This window comes from Cynoglossus semilaevis, chromosome 1 (assembly GCF_000523025.1).
Source record: "Cynoglossus semilaevis isolate Cse_v1.0 chromosome 1, Cse_v1.0, whole genome shotgun sequence".
In the NCBI taxonomy this organism is placed as follows: Eukaryota; Metazoa; Chordata; class Actinopteri; order Pleuronectiformes; family Cynoglossidae; genus Cynoglossus; species Cynoglossus semilaevis.
The window spans coordinates 28,265,178-28,280,471 of NC_024307.1; the positions used below are offsets into that span (position 1 = coordinate 28,265,178).

General features: G+C 41.3%; 1 protein-coding gene across 2 annotated transcripts; it reads left to right on the forward strand.

The window, feature by feature from the left end:
- The first annotated feature begins 332 nt into the window (after nucleotides 1–332).
- On the forward strand, nucleotides 333–15,160 carry LOC103389155 (SH3 domain-containing protein 19-like). Of its 2 annotated transcripts, XM_008324457.3 has the most exons (15): nucleotides 364–991; nucleotides 3,821–3,857; nucleotides 6,301–6,341; nucleotides 6,588–6,651; nucleotides 7,512–7,659; nucleotides 8,004–9,183; nucleotides 9,483–9,557; nucleotides 10,068–10,254; nucleotides 10,571–10,832; nucleotides 10,918–11,109; nucleotides 12,112–12,388; nucleotides 12,568–12,599; nucleotides 12,949–13,123; nucleotides 13,216–13,316; nucleotides 13,666–15,160. In XM_008324457.3, the coding sequence occupies exons 1-15, from the start codon at nucleotides 904–906 to the stop codon at nucleotides 13,771–13,773; spliced, it is 2,967 nt and encodes a 988-aa protein (XP_008322679.1). In that variant the 5' UTR covers nucleotides 364–903; the 3' UTR covers nucleotides 13,774–15,160. The 2 variants fall into 2 exon arrangements, with proteins under 2 accessions (XP_016892893.1, XP_008322679.1); XM_017037404.2 differs by lacking the exons at nucleotides 12,949–13,123; nucleotides 13,216–13,316 and having other exon boundaries at nucleotides 333–991.
- Nucleotides 15,161–15,294: the final 134 nt, after the last annotated feature.

Consider the following 15,294-nt stretch of genomic DNA (forward strand, 5'->3'; position numbering starts at 1 on the left):
GGCAGTTTACATTCACATCTTAAAATCATGCAGCCAACACCAGCCAGTCCAGACCTGAAGAGTAACTGTTTACATTCCAGCTAAGACTTTTTCCTGCTGTAGTTTGGTCTCATCATGATCATGACGTGTTTCCGTGCTGGCTTTGTTAATTTTTTTATTTTGTTAATATTTTTTTTTTTTTTTTTGGTATGGAATTTACATCTTTATTTTGTTTACTTTTGCTTTTTGTGCACATATAGTAAAGTGTTCTTCCTTTATCTATTTGAATGTCTAGGTTTCGGCCAAACGTTATACCTACAGTGGACCGAACAGTACATGTCAAGTACATGTCAAGCTGTTCAGAAATAGCTAACAGCTCTCATAAAAATTGGTTAAACAAGACCACGGTTAGCCTGAAGTTGTTAGCATAGCGGCAATATAGTAAAGCATACTCAAATTGAGTGAAAATAACAGAGATAAACTCGTTTGTTCTCCCTTTAAAAATATTTATTTTGTTATTTTTTTTTGTTCGTGACGTCACTGGGCCAAAGCGCGTGCAGCTGTGTGAAGACCTCGCGCCGCCGCCACAGCTACACACACACTGTTTGACCGAAACTCTGCGCAGTCCTCCGGCTTATTTAACAAAAACTTGGACTTTAACTGACTGGGACGGTTCAGTCGCTGTCGAAAATGTAGCCGAACAGCGTTTGTGGCACGGGTCTTCACTTCGGCATGCGAAACTGACGGCGTTCGGGCGAACTTGTCCCGGGTTTGGGAGCTAATGTTAATGTTGTTGTTGTGGTGCTGGGGGACGTTGGAGACGAGACAACAGGAGGGGAAGCAGAGTTTGAGCCGGGTTTTAAATACGGTTTAAACAGACACAAAAGGTGACACAGGGAAGAACCAGAAAAGGAACCAGAAGATATGGCCGAGGCTCGGTCTGAAGAAGAGGAGGAAAGCCTCAGGGAAAACCGGGAACAAGTGGTCCGACGACAGTCCAGCAACTCTGGAGGTAAAAAGGAACACTAAGCCAACAAATTCGACGAATTTCAATTTAATCACCTTATAACGATTTTCTTCGTCGTTACGATCTGAAATAATAAGCTGTCATTAGTTAATTATCACAATTATTATCGAAAACTCGATCCTTATCTACAGTATTGAATTCTTCAACAAATCCTGGGTTGCGGACCAAATGTGTCTGGTGGAAATAAGTTTTTGGGCCGCCATATTGTTATTTTAAAAGTTTGACTAGATAGATATGTTCTAATGACTAATCACAATGCACTGGAAGTATGTGTCACATGAACATCATATTTCATTGTTGTTCACACAACAGTCAGTCAGTAGCTCTGAACTCTCTGAGAGCTACAATCGCTAATTTCCTCTATGGACTTTTGAATATAACGTATCACGTTTTATTAACCTTAACAAAGTGCTGCAGTTTAACCGTGAGATAAGAGAAGTTATTGAGACTACAGCAAAACTATATTAGACCGCAGCTCGACTTAACGAATGCCACATTTCAAGTACATAAACAAATAGTGGGGAAAAAAAATTAGAAATTTTACACCACAGCACGCTCCACACTTGTTGGTACAGCCCTCATCAAACAGACACAAAAGATCCTGTGTCTCAGTGAGTTTAAATCCACATTTTCCTCTATGATCTATGGGCTCAAGGTTTAGGTGTTGTGGTTTAATTCAATTTAGAAAATACTATAATAATATTCATAATAATAAAAATACGTATAAACTAACTTAAACAATATATGTATTGTGTCTTTAAAGGACCAATTTTCTTTTGTTTGACTGCTCGGTGTGCTGTCTGCTGTGTGTGTGTGTGTGTGTGTGTGTGTGTGTGTGTGAGAGAGAGAGAGAGAATATGGGTGTAACCTCCCTAAACCCACAACCATAAATTCTTGTATGGACATGCAAATATGACATGATTTGGGTCAAAGTTCTCTCTCTCTCTCTCTCATTCTCTCTCTCTCAATCTCCCTTTCTCTCTCTATCTCCCTCTTTCTCTCTCTATCTCCCTTTCTCTCTCTATCTCTCACACACACACACACACCGTGTGGTGAGACTGTGGGGAAACAGGGATATAATTTCACACAGGCGTATGAAGTGACATCGTCACCTCAATAACTGGTTACATCTTTAGAAAAGTGACGACACAACGGAACAAACAGACAATAACATGTATTTAAAAAGACAGTTAGAAACCGGGGGGGGGGGTGTGTCTGCACGCAAACGTTTAAATGAAACAGATAGAATTAGTTTCCCAAAAAGTTGAGGGAAAAAACATTTCAAATGTAAATAAAGTGTATCTCTGCAGAAATCAGTAAACATTCAATCTTCATTGAAGGACTTTGTACCAGGAACATTTCATTTACAGGAACTAGTGGAAAGTTTCTTCTCCGTGGAAGCAGAGAAAGTTCCAGAAACTGTCTGTGATATCAGTCTCTGTTACTGTTTGAAAACAAAATCTTTGTGTGGGACCCTGCAGCATAGTTCCTGCTCCTAAACTGAATTAATGACAATCTGTGACTGATTTATTTGGGCGTCTGAGCTTCATTAGTTCCTGCAGACTGAAGCCTCAGCTCTGGTTCAAACTGTTCTTGTTGTGAATGTACGGTTGTAAGCAGTTCACAGTCACATCACACTGCAAAAAAAAAAAAAAAAGTTCTTTGCTCAAAAATGACCACCAAAGAAAAGAGATGAAAAGGTCACTGAGTGTCTGACAGTGTCCTCAAACTGCATCACTGCCCCCTAGAGGCACTACCAGGTACTATATCTACTGCATGGACAAGTATATGTAACAGGAACAATTTAGGTGCCTACTGTAAAAGTAGTAGTAGTACTACAGAGAGTACCTGGGAATTAAATGTGTGCCAAGAATTGCAAGAATTGCAAAGTTTCCTCACCGTAATTAACCAGGAATATGTTTTGATGGTAAAAAATAATAATAACTTTGACTAAAGGCACCATGGAAACATAGACACTTGTTTTGCATTCCTTCCCAAAATACCTTCTACCTACTAACTTCTAACTACCTACCTACCAAAACTACCAAAACATCCTTAGAACGTCCAAGAACTATAAACAGTACCAGGAACAAAGAACAGTACTGGGAGCACACACGGTTCCCACACATCTGTAGTCTTCAGTCGTCAGTGAGCTCTTGCACCCTGTAGATGTTGGTCGGTGTATTTTGTGCTTCGTCAGTGTTTTTTCTCGCATCTCTGTCGTGCAGGGATTAAAAAGAAAAAAGAAACATCTGGAAATGTTAAAAAAACACCCTCCCATTATTTTTCAGCAGTATCCACACTGCAGCCAATCACAGCACTCACATCACATGCGCTGACAACCAATCAGAAACAAAAGGGAGGGTCCTGCTGACGTCCATTGAAGGAGAGCAGAAGAGGAGCAGAGGAAAATAAGTTTTCTCTTCTGGAAAATGAAGGAAATGTTTGTAGTTTTTTTTTTTTCAACAAAGAAAAGAAGCATCAACTTTAGTCAGATTTTGAGTTGACTCCTCAGGCATTTAAGTTCTTTTTCCAACTGAGATTTAAGGACAAGGAGAGGAAAGAAGGTGGGTAAAAAGGATGTTAGGAGAAAACGTAGAGGCAGAAAGTTGGGCGTCACAGTGGTTCTAAAAATCCTTGAGATTTCTTAAATTTCAATGTTGTTACGGTCTGACAAATGTTTAAATGTTTCCAGAAAGTGTTGACGCAGGGGTTTTATCTTTGATTTGGAAGTTAGTGTACAGATAAATGACAGATGAGACAGATGAACTAACAGTTGTCAAAATAACTAAAATGACTTTCTTCTGTCTGCAGGTCGCCCTAACAGACGGAAACCTGAACATCGTCTCAGGTAAGATGTTGGTTTTTTCGGGGGGATTTATCTTACTCTATCTGTAAAAACACCCATCATATGAGGGTTTCAAAATAAATGTCTCACTTTATAATTGTCCAAAAAATGTACAAACAAAAGTCATTTTTATTTCAGCACCTCTGCACTTCAACTTTGTAATTTGTAATAACTTCACGAAATCAATAATACATATATAAAAAACAAAAGTTTAGTAAAAAAATTAGTCAAAAGTTTTACGAAATCAATAATACATATATAAAAAAGTATGGTAAAAAAATTAGTCAAAAGTTTTTTCAATGAGCTTTGTGTTTATACTCACTCATATATCCATTCTATTCTACATTTCAATCAGTTTGTTGGTCCACACTGAACTTGAGGGTTTCCAAAATAAAGTCTGACTTTTGACATTCAGAAATAAAATTGTGCTTTGTACTAAAATTCTATATTACTTTGTTAGCCCTAAACTTCAGATTACAGATTGAAAAGTAAACACGTTTTCATTATTTTTGACACCAAATAAAGGCCTACCTTTAGTCCTCAAAGACAAAATAGTTTTCAAATTAAAGGTCAGTATTGGTCTATCACCACAGTGGGGCAGATCTCAACATAAAAGTCTGCTTCAGTCTTTCCAGGCAAAAATACATCATCACAAAAAGCACACCTCCATTCTAAAGCAGTTTTCAAAGTAAGAGTCTAAAGTTCCTGTTTGTCGGCACAAAAACACAACCAGACCCTTTCCAAAGGTTAGATTAACAGGTTTTATTCGTCAGCACCAAAACACCACCCAGTTAGTTTTAATAGTGACTTTTCAAACTGTTCACGAACACTTTTTTTAGGATCTCAGTTAGTGTTTCAGCAGGCTCTGGTCTGGTGAGACATGAGAATGTTTTTGTCATTAAAACCCGTTTCTCCAAACAGTTTTAATACATTTGAAAAAGATCTTAAAAAACAACACACACAGTGTAGTGTGCGTGTGTTTGGGAGGTTAAGCCCCAGTTTAAAAAAACAAACAAAAACAGACAAAATGATTAAAAACAGTGAACTGATGTTTTCCTTTCCATGGCTCTCTTTTCTAAAGTTATTTTCAGTTGTTGTTATTTCAGAACAGGTTTAACTGCTGACAGAGCTGTAAGCTGTGAATGGACTATTTAAAGCAAATGCCTGTAGGTGGTGATCAAAACTGTGAATGGACTATTTAAAGCAAATGCTTGTAGGTGGTGATCAAACAAACATTGTTGACATTATGTCTCTTTTTAACATCTGCATATCACTGAAAAGAATGTAACACTGTGGTGTTTTAACACCTGAACTAAACTCGTCTCTCGTGGGGAATTCCATACAGAAACTGAACATCGCATGTCAGTTTTGCTGCTTTTGTCCAGCTGGCAGAGAAGGAGGAGGAAGAGAGGGAGGAGGGGTAGGAGGAGGAGAGGAGTTGTGTTTTTCCATCAGCGAGTTAGAATAGTTGAGTCATGTTGAGCCTCAGTGTTGGTCAGTTTACAGCTGTGTGGTAAAACAGACAGAGAAGAGACATGGAGCAGAAAATGTGGTCAAACTTGTCTGATAAAAGTAATGACAAACATAAAACAAAAACGAAAAAATAAGCAGAAAATAAGCAGAAAGTGAGTGATGAGTTTTTTGTCTTGTCTTGTCTTTGTTCTCTGAGAGGGGTTCATGAGTTTGGATGTTATTTTTAATTCATTTAATTCATTCATTTATTATTATTGTTAAATCTTCGTCATGGCTAAAGTTCCAGAACAGTGCCGATATCTGGGAAACACCTTGAACCAGGAACTTTTCCTGGTTCAAGGTGTTCATTTTCTTCAGCAGATTTAAAATATTTTTTTATTTTTATTTGGACAAAAATATTTGTCAAACCAAAAGACTCGACACCTTGAACAACAGTACCAGAAACAGTACCAGAAACAACATGTTGACAATGCAGAAAATAGTATTTTCTGCATTCAGCTTGGAAATGGAAACAGTATAAAGATCTGTGAAAAGTACAGGGACCTCTGTGCATTTCTGCTGCAGGAACAATGACCAGTAACTAAAAACCGTTACAGGAATCAGTAGGGTTTGATTACAAGAGTCAGCTTCAGGTCCTGGAGGAAGCTCAGAGAACAGTGTGTCTTTCTACACCAGGAACCATGTGTGTTTTCCTGTGGTATTTTCACTAAAACCAGTGCTAAACCTCAATCATGAAACTGTTTTCTTCATAAACCAGAGGTTCATGTTTAGTAAGAGTAGCACTTTGGACTGTTACCATGTTGACCCTTGACCTTTTTCCTTTATCACATTGATCTCTGTCTGACTTGCTGGACGTTGTGTTTGTGAGTGAGTCTGTTTTTGTCACTGAAAAGTCAAAGAGGGCAAGAGAGAGAAGGTGCAAAAGTGGGAGGTGAAATGCAGTGACTCACCGTCTCCTCCTATTTCTCCTCAGCCAGGGTCCACTTTCCTCCATCAGAGCTGCCTTCAGGAGAAGTGAGTCACCTTCTGTTTTTATGTTTTCTTTCCTTTGCTGCAGTAGAGAAAATAGTTGTGATTTCAGTCTGATGTAAGTCAGTCAGAAGTTATTTTGGCGGAAATTGATTAATGCATTTTGAGAGAGAGAGTCACATATGGAATTTTGCAATCTGAATTAATAACTTAATGAATGATCATGTGAAAGACTTCAAAAAGTTCCAACCAGTTCCATCAGGGTCAACGCTGCTCTTTCTTATCTTTCAGCCTCCAACAGGTCCTCATCTGTCTCTGAGACATCCAGAGACAGAGACAGAGACAGAGATAGGAGGTGAGACCATGGACTGAAGTTATTTTCTTTTCCTCAACTTTTTCTTTTCCACGTAATTATTTAAATTTAGGAGATGTACACGCCATGCCAAGACATGGTGATCAGAGAACATAGAACCCATAGAACACTGACCCCACAGAGCTGAGAGCGTTATGTTATATATGTTTTAGATAATCCAGTACATGGAGTTTGATAAAAGTGAAAGGAACCAAAGGGAAGGTTTTAAAAAACAATTAATCAGAAGTGAAACATCCTTCAAAGTCTGCATCAGTTCTGGATTCTTGTTGGTCCAGAGTGACTGTTAGTGACCGGCCTGAACTGGTCCAGACCTAAGTCTCATTGAACTTTCCCGTCATGCTCTAATTTTATTCTTGATGTTTATATAAACTTTTTTTTTAGAAAGGGCTGATGTGTTTTTTGTAGACCTTCTGTTTTTTTCTCTTCTTCTTTGAGTTGGTGACATCATCTAACTCTCATGCATTACAGACTGTGAGCAGCTGCTGAATATGTTTTCTGTATAAGCTCATGGAGGAGCAGAGTGTCTAATGAATTAGACCACTATAGTCACTAAAGTCAACAGCACTGACCTCTGGTGTTTACAGTAAACGTTCTTCTGCTCCGTCCTGCTCCACACCTACTCCTCAGAAACATTTATAAACTCTAATAAACTCTCTGAAGTTCACAGATGGGAGATATGTTGTCATTTCCTATGACTCCATATATGGCATTTAGATTAATTTGTAATATTTATATATGTCTGTCTTATGTTTCTGCAGTGACTCTGTTCACAGACAGGGGGCAGCAGACATGGTTCTCTTTCTCTGTCTTTCTTACCTCTTATGTTGTCTTCCTGTTGCCAGGCGACCACAGATCACCATCCTGTCTGCAGAACCTCTGACCTCCACTTCCTGGTTCCCAGGACCCCCTGGGGGAGTAGTAGGAGACTTCCCACCCCCACCTCCTCCTGCTGCACAGATCTGGGGTCCTACCATCCCGGCAGCCCTACAGGTGATACTGATACTGAACTAAATGGATGTTGGATTTAATAGTGCAGGTGGTGGGCACTGCAGGTGTTTTTGAGAAACTCAAGCCTGTGCACAAAATTCCATAAAGAAAATGAGAGCTTTAGCTCACTAAGTTGTAGTGTGTTATTTTCTGACTGTACTGAATGAATGACACAGAATGACCACTGGAGGCAGTAGTGGACTGTAGTAAAAACATCGCTAATTTTGTTCTGGACTTTTGTGTGGTGAAAAAAAAATGGATGGAAAGTTCCAGTCTGTTATGGCTCGATTCTGTAGGTCTTAGTTGTACAATTTACAGCCCTTTTTTCCTTTTTTGTCTCCTACCAGCCTCCTCCGTCCTATGAGGAGGTGATCCGAGAAAAGACACAAGAGCAGGTTCTCCCGCCACCACCTTCCTCTTTCCCCTCCTGTTCCAATTTCACGACCACCATTGCCACACAGACTGAGCCAGGATCTGTTCCTGACCCTGAAGTGCATGTGGTTACGAGGAGACCAGTGAGACCCCCAAGACCTCCTTTTCCTAATCCCACCTCTTCCAGTCAGGTTGATGACATCACCAACCAATCAACATCCACCTCCCTGAGTTTGGAAGATGTGTTGGAGACAAACGTTGTGTTTGTTGACTCTGTGACTCCGCCCCCTGCCCAGTTAGTATGCCCCAGACCACAGCCTCGCTCTAAACTCTCCCAAAATAGCAGCAAGAAAGAGGTCAAAGTTCAAACTCTGGTGAAGCTCCGTGAGGACAGTTTGGCCACGTTAGCTGCCCGTGCAGAAGCTAACGCAGCTAACCAGCAAATCTGTCAGGGGAAGTACCTGCAGGAGCTGCTGGACGCCTTCAGTGCTGACGACTGGGGGTTTCCTGAGCATCGCAGGGACAGCAGCCAATCAGAGAGCGAGGAGGAAGAAGACGAGGAAGAGGAGGAGGAGGGCGACATGGCCGCTCTCAAGGCCAGGATTCAAGCCTTTGAGCAACAGAAGGGGGCAGATGATGGGAGCAACAGTGACATAGCCAGTGAAAAAAATGTTACAAAGCAACCTGAACCTCGACCACGCCCTCGTCTCCAACCAGCAAAGTCTGCGCCACCAGTAGTTGCTCCTAAACCAAAAACCTTTGCCCAAGCTCCCAAACAATCAACCAAAGTATTATGTGAAGATGGAAGTTTGACAGATACAGCAGTCGACTCGGTCGACACAGTTACAGCACCAATCAGAACTATGGAAAAACCTTCTATTGCGCCCAAACCTCAGCTTGCTGTAGAAACCCTGCCACCTACTGTTTCTGCCCCTGTTCCTGCTCCGAGACCTCCACCACCTAAACTCTGTCCGTCCTCCACCAGCCCTAAACCTCCACCAAGACCAGCAGTGGCACCGAGGGGCATCACGGTGGCACCACAACAGGAAAAGAGCTCCAGGCAGAACACACCAACTCTTCCTCCCAGACCTTCAGTGGAGGTCGGCATCAGTCCCTTGAAGACAGAGTCTTCAGTCACTGACACGCAAGAAACTGGTTAGTTTCCAGCAACTCTGACAGGATAAATATCTTTGAAACATGTTCACACTTTTGTTTAACGGTTAGACACACTTTTCAAAAACTGGGTCTAACCGTTTCAATATCAGAATTAGAAATCACTGATTTTCTCCATGGACTTGTGGACGGGTGTGGGGGTGGGGGGGGGTTATAGAGAAACCTCAGTTTTCTGTAGCAGAGCTCTGTCTAACAGCATTTACAACACATTCTTTATATGCAGTATCATAGATGTACAACTGTAATACTGCATGCTGGGACATATTGTTTTGCCCTTTTAGTTTCAGTGAAAGAAAGTGTTCGTCCAGACGTCCCGACCAAACCGTCAACTGTGACCCCAGCACGGAGAGCAAGTGGTAAGTGTGTCTGACTCAGTGTGTGTTTGAAAACTTAGCTCCATCATATGAAAGAGGGTTTTAAAAATAAAAGAATCAAATCCTTTCACTGATGAGGCAAAAATATGCAAATGCAATGCAAAAATATATAGGAAAAAATACACGTGTGCCTTTGTGTGTATGTGTGTGAGTGAACAGCAGTGAAAAGGGGGCTTATATTATGCAACACCATCATTGTGTTAAACAAGCGCTGTGATTGTGTGAGAGAAAAAAATCCTACTGTTTGTGTGTGTGTGTGTGTGAACAATGTTAAATTAGAAGTTTTTTTTTTTATCTTTACAATGCCATCATTTAGCTGGTCACAGCAGTGGGTCATTAATGCTGGGGTAGGCAATATACCAGTGGTGAAATAAGAGTTTATATACTTTTAAATATGGAGTTTAGTTTTTACACTTTTTTTTATGTTCTTGATTTTAAAAAAAAAAGTTTTTTTTTGGTGATTTCTGAGTTCTGTTTCCTCTTCCCCCCCAGCTCCAAATCTGGATTCAACTTCAGACAAACCTGCAGCTGTGGCCTCCAGACCACCAGGATCAGCTGCTGCTGTGGCTCCGGTCAAACCTCCAGCTCCAGCTCTGAGGAGAAACACCACCTCCCTGACAAAAGCAGAGAGTTTCAATGGTGCTGACACAAACTCCTCAGATCCTCCTCTTCCTCATCGGTGAGAAAGTCTGTGGTCCTTAGTGAAACTGAACCAATCCTAAATTGTATTTTCTAGAGCTCTGCGATTTAATATGTGCTGCCACAAGAGGGAGACAACACTGCGGTTTTTTTGTTTTATTTCTAACGTTGTAACATTTTGGTGATGATAACATATTACATACATTTATTACATACACTGTATGTTGTTACATATATGTTTGGAGACATATTTTTTTGCCATCCTCCAACACTCTTTGATGGATGTCACTCTCCCAGTTTTCTTTGGATAAATGAATCCACAGCCATGAATTAAGTTGAGGTCTGTTTTATTTAAGCCCCTCAAGTGTGAAGCTCCTCCCCCTCCGTCCTCCACCAATCAAGGCCATTCCTGAGCGTCCTCCTCCTCCTGCCGTCACCTCTTCTCCTCACTCCAGCCCTGCTCCCAACATGTCACCAGCCAGTCAGGGTTACCCTGCTCAGGGTCCACCTCCTCCTTCAGAAGCAGCCAATCAGAAGCAGGCCCAGAGGCAGCTTAAGAAAGGACCTCCTCTGCCTCCACGACCCAAACCTGGACATCCTCTCTACAAGAGCTGCATGGTGCGGAAACTCAAAGAACTTGAGGTTTTTATTAAATCAGTCTTTTTACAGGTCTGACTTTTTATTTCTCTAAATTCTACCACAGAAACAGGAAGTCCTGATTGTCCTGGACAACCCCAGTCCTCCACCACCACCACCACCACCACCAGTGCCATCAGAGCCTCAGCCTCCAGTTGGTTTAGTCATCAGTACATCACAGTGTCTCCTGGACATGGACATTCAGCCAGAGCCCGAGTCCAAACCCAACCTGGAAGAACTGAGTCTGTCAGAGACACAGGTACTATTTTTGTATCAACTCGAGTGTAGTGTTGTCACATTACCTAACATACTGGTACCAGTGTGTGTTTTGATACTTTCCTGCCATACAGCACTGAAATCATGAGTAATGTAAGGTAGAAGTGATTACCTGTCCTTCCTTAATTCCAGTGACGTGTGGAGAGGCACTGACTCCTCTGGGGATATTCAAATATATGAACCCAAAATAGATGAATCAGTTTTGACCTTAATTTAAACATTTGCACTGGAATGTAAGTTGTAAGCTTTTTTTAAGGGTCTCAAACTGTGGAAACAAGGTTTTGTATTGCTATTTGTTAACATTGACATACCCTTCCCTTTCCCTGTTCATTAAATTCTCTGTTTTTTAAATCCCATCAAAACAGCCCTGGTCCAAACACTTTGTTTCATAATCAGATCAGATTCTCACATTTCTGATGGAACCTGAACAGCCCTCGTTGCAGACTCCTTGTACAGTGTTATACAAATGTTATACAAGTTTATACAACAGTGTTTCTATTGATTTTCATTTGAAACATTCACAACATAATAACCCGTTCAACTGGTTCTGTTACTTTTTAAGGATTTTTCAAACCCATTAACGCAGCGACAGGCAGCTGTTACCCATCGTGCCTATGGGGCACAATATAAATGATCCTAACTACCCACACACCGCTCACTGCAGGACCAGTTCACTGCCAACCAACACCGTAGCAACCAAGCTCCTCTCCACTGCACCGAGTGACTCTGTAGGTGCCTCTGTCCGACAGCAGGGGACACTGTTCTCCACTCAACTTATGCTGTCCTTCAACACAAGGGGCTTGAAACGACACAGTGGAATCGATATTGAATTAGGGGGAAAAGAATTGCAGTGCTCTGATTTTTCTTTACCGGATATTGAATTAGGGGGAAAAGAATTGCAATGATTTTTCTTTACCGACCAGAATCTCTTCTTTTCCTGATCATAAAACCATCGATGCTTGTTTCCTGTTTTTCTTCTCTTCAGTCCATCCTGCCTGTACAGCAGCCACAGCACAAGGAACAAGATGCTCCTGTCAGCGGCCCACGTTGCGTGGCATTGTTCGACTATGAGGGTGAGGAGGAAGACGAGCTGACCTTCTCACAGGGTGATATCATCTCCCTCCTGGAACTGATGGGGACAGAGTGGGGTCGGGGCCAGATCCACGGGAAAACAGGAATCTTCCCTCTCAACTTCACTGATGTCACGGAGCCACTGCCCCAACCTGTGACGTCAGCAGTGGAAACAAGAACGACTGATTCTGGTGAGCTTCAGATTTCTGCTTCTTTCTTCCTCAAACCTGACCTTCAACCCCTTCTTTTGCTTCTTTCTTCCTCAAACCTGACCTTTAATATTCATTGCGGGAAAAATTACAGTTTTTTTGTCATTTAAAAAAAGAACAAATTATTTGTAAAGACAGTCATTTTTAAATCTTTTTAACAGAAACGGAAACAACGGAGGACTCAAAGTCACAGGTGAGTGTGATTTTTACTAGAGATGACCAATATTAACTTTTTGTGGTTATCCAAAATGCCAATATTGCCTAAACACTTCATTTTCGATTCCGTTATCAATGGATTGAGCTAAGTGCTGCCTGCTCACTGAGGTGATGGTTAAAGGCAGAGGTCACATTTCATTGTGTGCAGTGGTGTGCTGTGTCACAGTGACAAGTACTTCACTTTCACATGCAGTGTTTTTCCCTAAAACTATTTTTAGGGGTCACACATGACTCATTTTTTCGTGGTAATGCTTAACATCTGCTAATGCTAACACCTAACCTGCCTCAAATAATGAAATGTTTAAAAGGTTTGTGTTCGTGTCCAGGATGAGGAGTGGGCTGTGGCTCTCTTTGACTTCCCTGGTCAGACTGCAGAGGATCTGTCCTTTCACAAGGGGGCGCTGATCAGAGTAACAGAGCATGTGAACGCAGAGTGGAGGAGAGGAATAGTGAATGGGAGGGAGGGGCTTTACCCTGCTGCCTTCACACAACACTACGATGGTACACACACAGGCATCACTAGAAAATCCTGTCCTCAACACGAGGAAGTCATGTAACAATCACATCTGACCACAACTCCTTCCCGTTTCCAGCTCAACCAATCACAGAGCAGCAAAACCAGCAGGTGGCAGTAAAACAAGCCAAGGTGATGTTTGACTTTGTGGCAGAAAACGAGGACGAGCTAACTCTGAAGGTTTGTGTGAGGAGACGGAAGTGTGGCTTAATTCTACTCTTAGCTACATGTCCACTGAGCATGGATGTTTAGCTAACTCTTAGCAAAAATAGCGAACGATTCATTTCTTAACATCAGTGGTTCATAATCAAAGTTCTCAGACAGGTGCGGTCTTATCTGGACAGTGTAGGTCTATGCTGCTGTATTTAATGATGCTCAGTCTGCTGGTGCTGGGGTCACTGGAAGAGAAGTATCTTTAGATCTAACATGGTGAAGAACCTCACACCAAGTTAACATCACGAATTCATTTAAGTTGTTCAACCTTTCCAAAAATATCATTTTCTTGTTTTGGTGTTTTGTGCTCTTGTAGGTTGGTGACATCATCACTGAGGTGGAATCTGTGGATGAGCAGTGGATTGTGGGAGCTGTGGGTGGGAAGCGTGGAATTGCCCCAAAAAACTACATTTCCCTCCTGTGATGAGGAAAACTAAGAAATGCACCAGTGTTTTTCTGTGTCTCTTTGTGTGTCTGTATGTTTTTTTTTTTTTTTACAAACAGTTGTCCATCTGTCCAACTGTGTAGACACTTTCAATGGGACGTTTCTTCTGGTTGTTTCATAGAAAGTCTCATGAGGAGACATTTCAGAAGGACGTCCAGGTGGGATGGAGAGAATACTAGCATGAAATGTCCTGGCGCTGGACAATGGCAGTTGCACATGTCTATGTTGAGACATTGAAGTGGAATAGTTAGTTGGACAGCTGAACCTGACTGAGGACTTCTGGGCTGAAGGACCCTGTTGGACATCTGAATCTGACTTTCTTCTTCTGTGGAATCTTTTATGTGGACACAAGTTGGACCAAAATATTGAAGTTGGACAACTGAGCACTCAAATGGTAGGACGCTTCAGTGAGACGTTTTGGTTGGAAGTGTGGATGAGATAATAGACACTGGACCTGGTGGAACATTTGTGGAAGATAGCTGAGTTGGACACTTGACCACCGTGACTCAGGTGGACATCCCAGTTGGACTGCTAAGCTGGAAGTTTGGATGCTGCGTGTTTTGAGTGGACAGTAAGTTGGACATTTCTTCATTGGTCAAGCTTCTTCAGTCAAGCATCATTTTTTTTCTGTATCTGAACAGAATCGTCTGACTTCTGTTTTTTTTTTTTTTTGTTTTTTTACAACAACAACTCTTTAACGTAACGAACCTTCAAACCCAGTTGAACAGGGATGAGAACTTGGACACTGATGAGACACGACTCAGCACCTGAGCAGCTTTTGTTTCTGTTATCAGGCAGTTTTGTCACAGGTACGACTGAAAACAAGTGTTGGTTACGATTTTTTTTTTATATCGTTTACTTAAAAAGTTGATGTTCTTTAGTGCTGATGTGATCAAGACGACAGTTTTCTTCACCAGTTCTACTTTTTTTTTCAACTCTCCAACTATTGTATTTGACTAACACTTGTTAGTGTATATCGACGTAGACGCTAAAGATGTTGCAATTTCATGCAATTTATGCAATTTAATGCTGAAAGTCAAATGACTGATATTAATAATGGGGACATTAGCTTGTAGGCTAGTATTCTAAGGATTCGTGCACATTTTTATTTGTTGTTTGTTGTTAACACAATAGCTATATAAACCTTTCTACATCATGTGAGTCAAGGCTTCTTAACACATAACATTCCAAAAGCTTTTTTTTCTACGACACCTGGATCTCAACATCTACAACAGACGGCAGTTCATTCCGACGTTAGCCTTCTTGTCTTCATTGCTAGCTGCAGTTAAACTGTGATGTTGTCATCTGTATGTTCTCGCACATCAGTGCACCGTTATTTTTAAGTGAAATAAAAACATCTTACTTTTTTCTTACTTTTTGTTTGTTGCAACAGCAACACAATTTTTGAACGGGTGCTGCTGAATGTGTGCTGTCAGGTTAGAGTCCACCAGCTGCCAAGTTACCACTGAGCTGCTCTGAGGATGGCACTGTCCCCACTCA

Excerpts from the sequence above, each read along its gene's own strand:
- LOC103389155 (XM_008324457.3), top strand. The coding sequence starts at position 904 with ATGGCCGAGGCTCGGTCTGAAGAAGAGGAGGAAAGCCTCAGGGAAAAC. Across the intron at positions 6,342-6,587 it reads CAGAGCTGCCTTCAGGAGAA|CCTCCAACAGGTCCTCATCT; the intron begins GTGAGTCACCTT and ends CTTATCTTTCAG. Across the intron at positions 10,255-10,570 it reads GATCCTCCTCTTCCTCATCG|CCCCTCAAGTGTGAAGCTCC; the intron begins GTGAGAAAGTCT and ends GTTTTATTTAAG.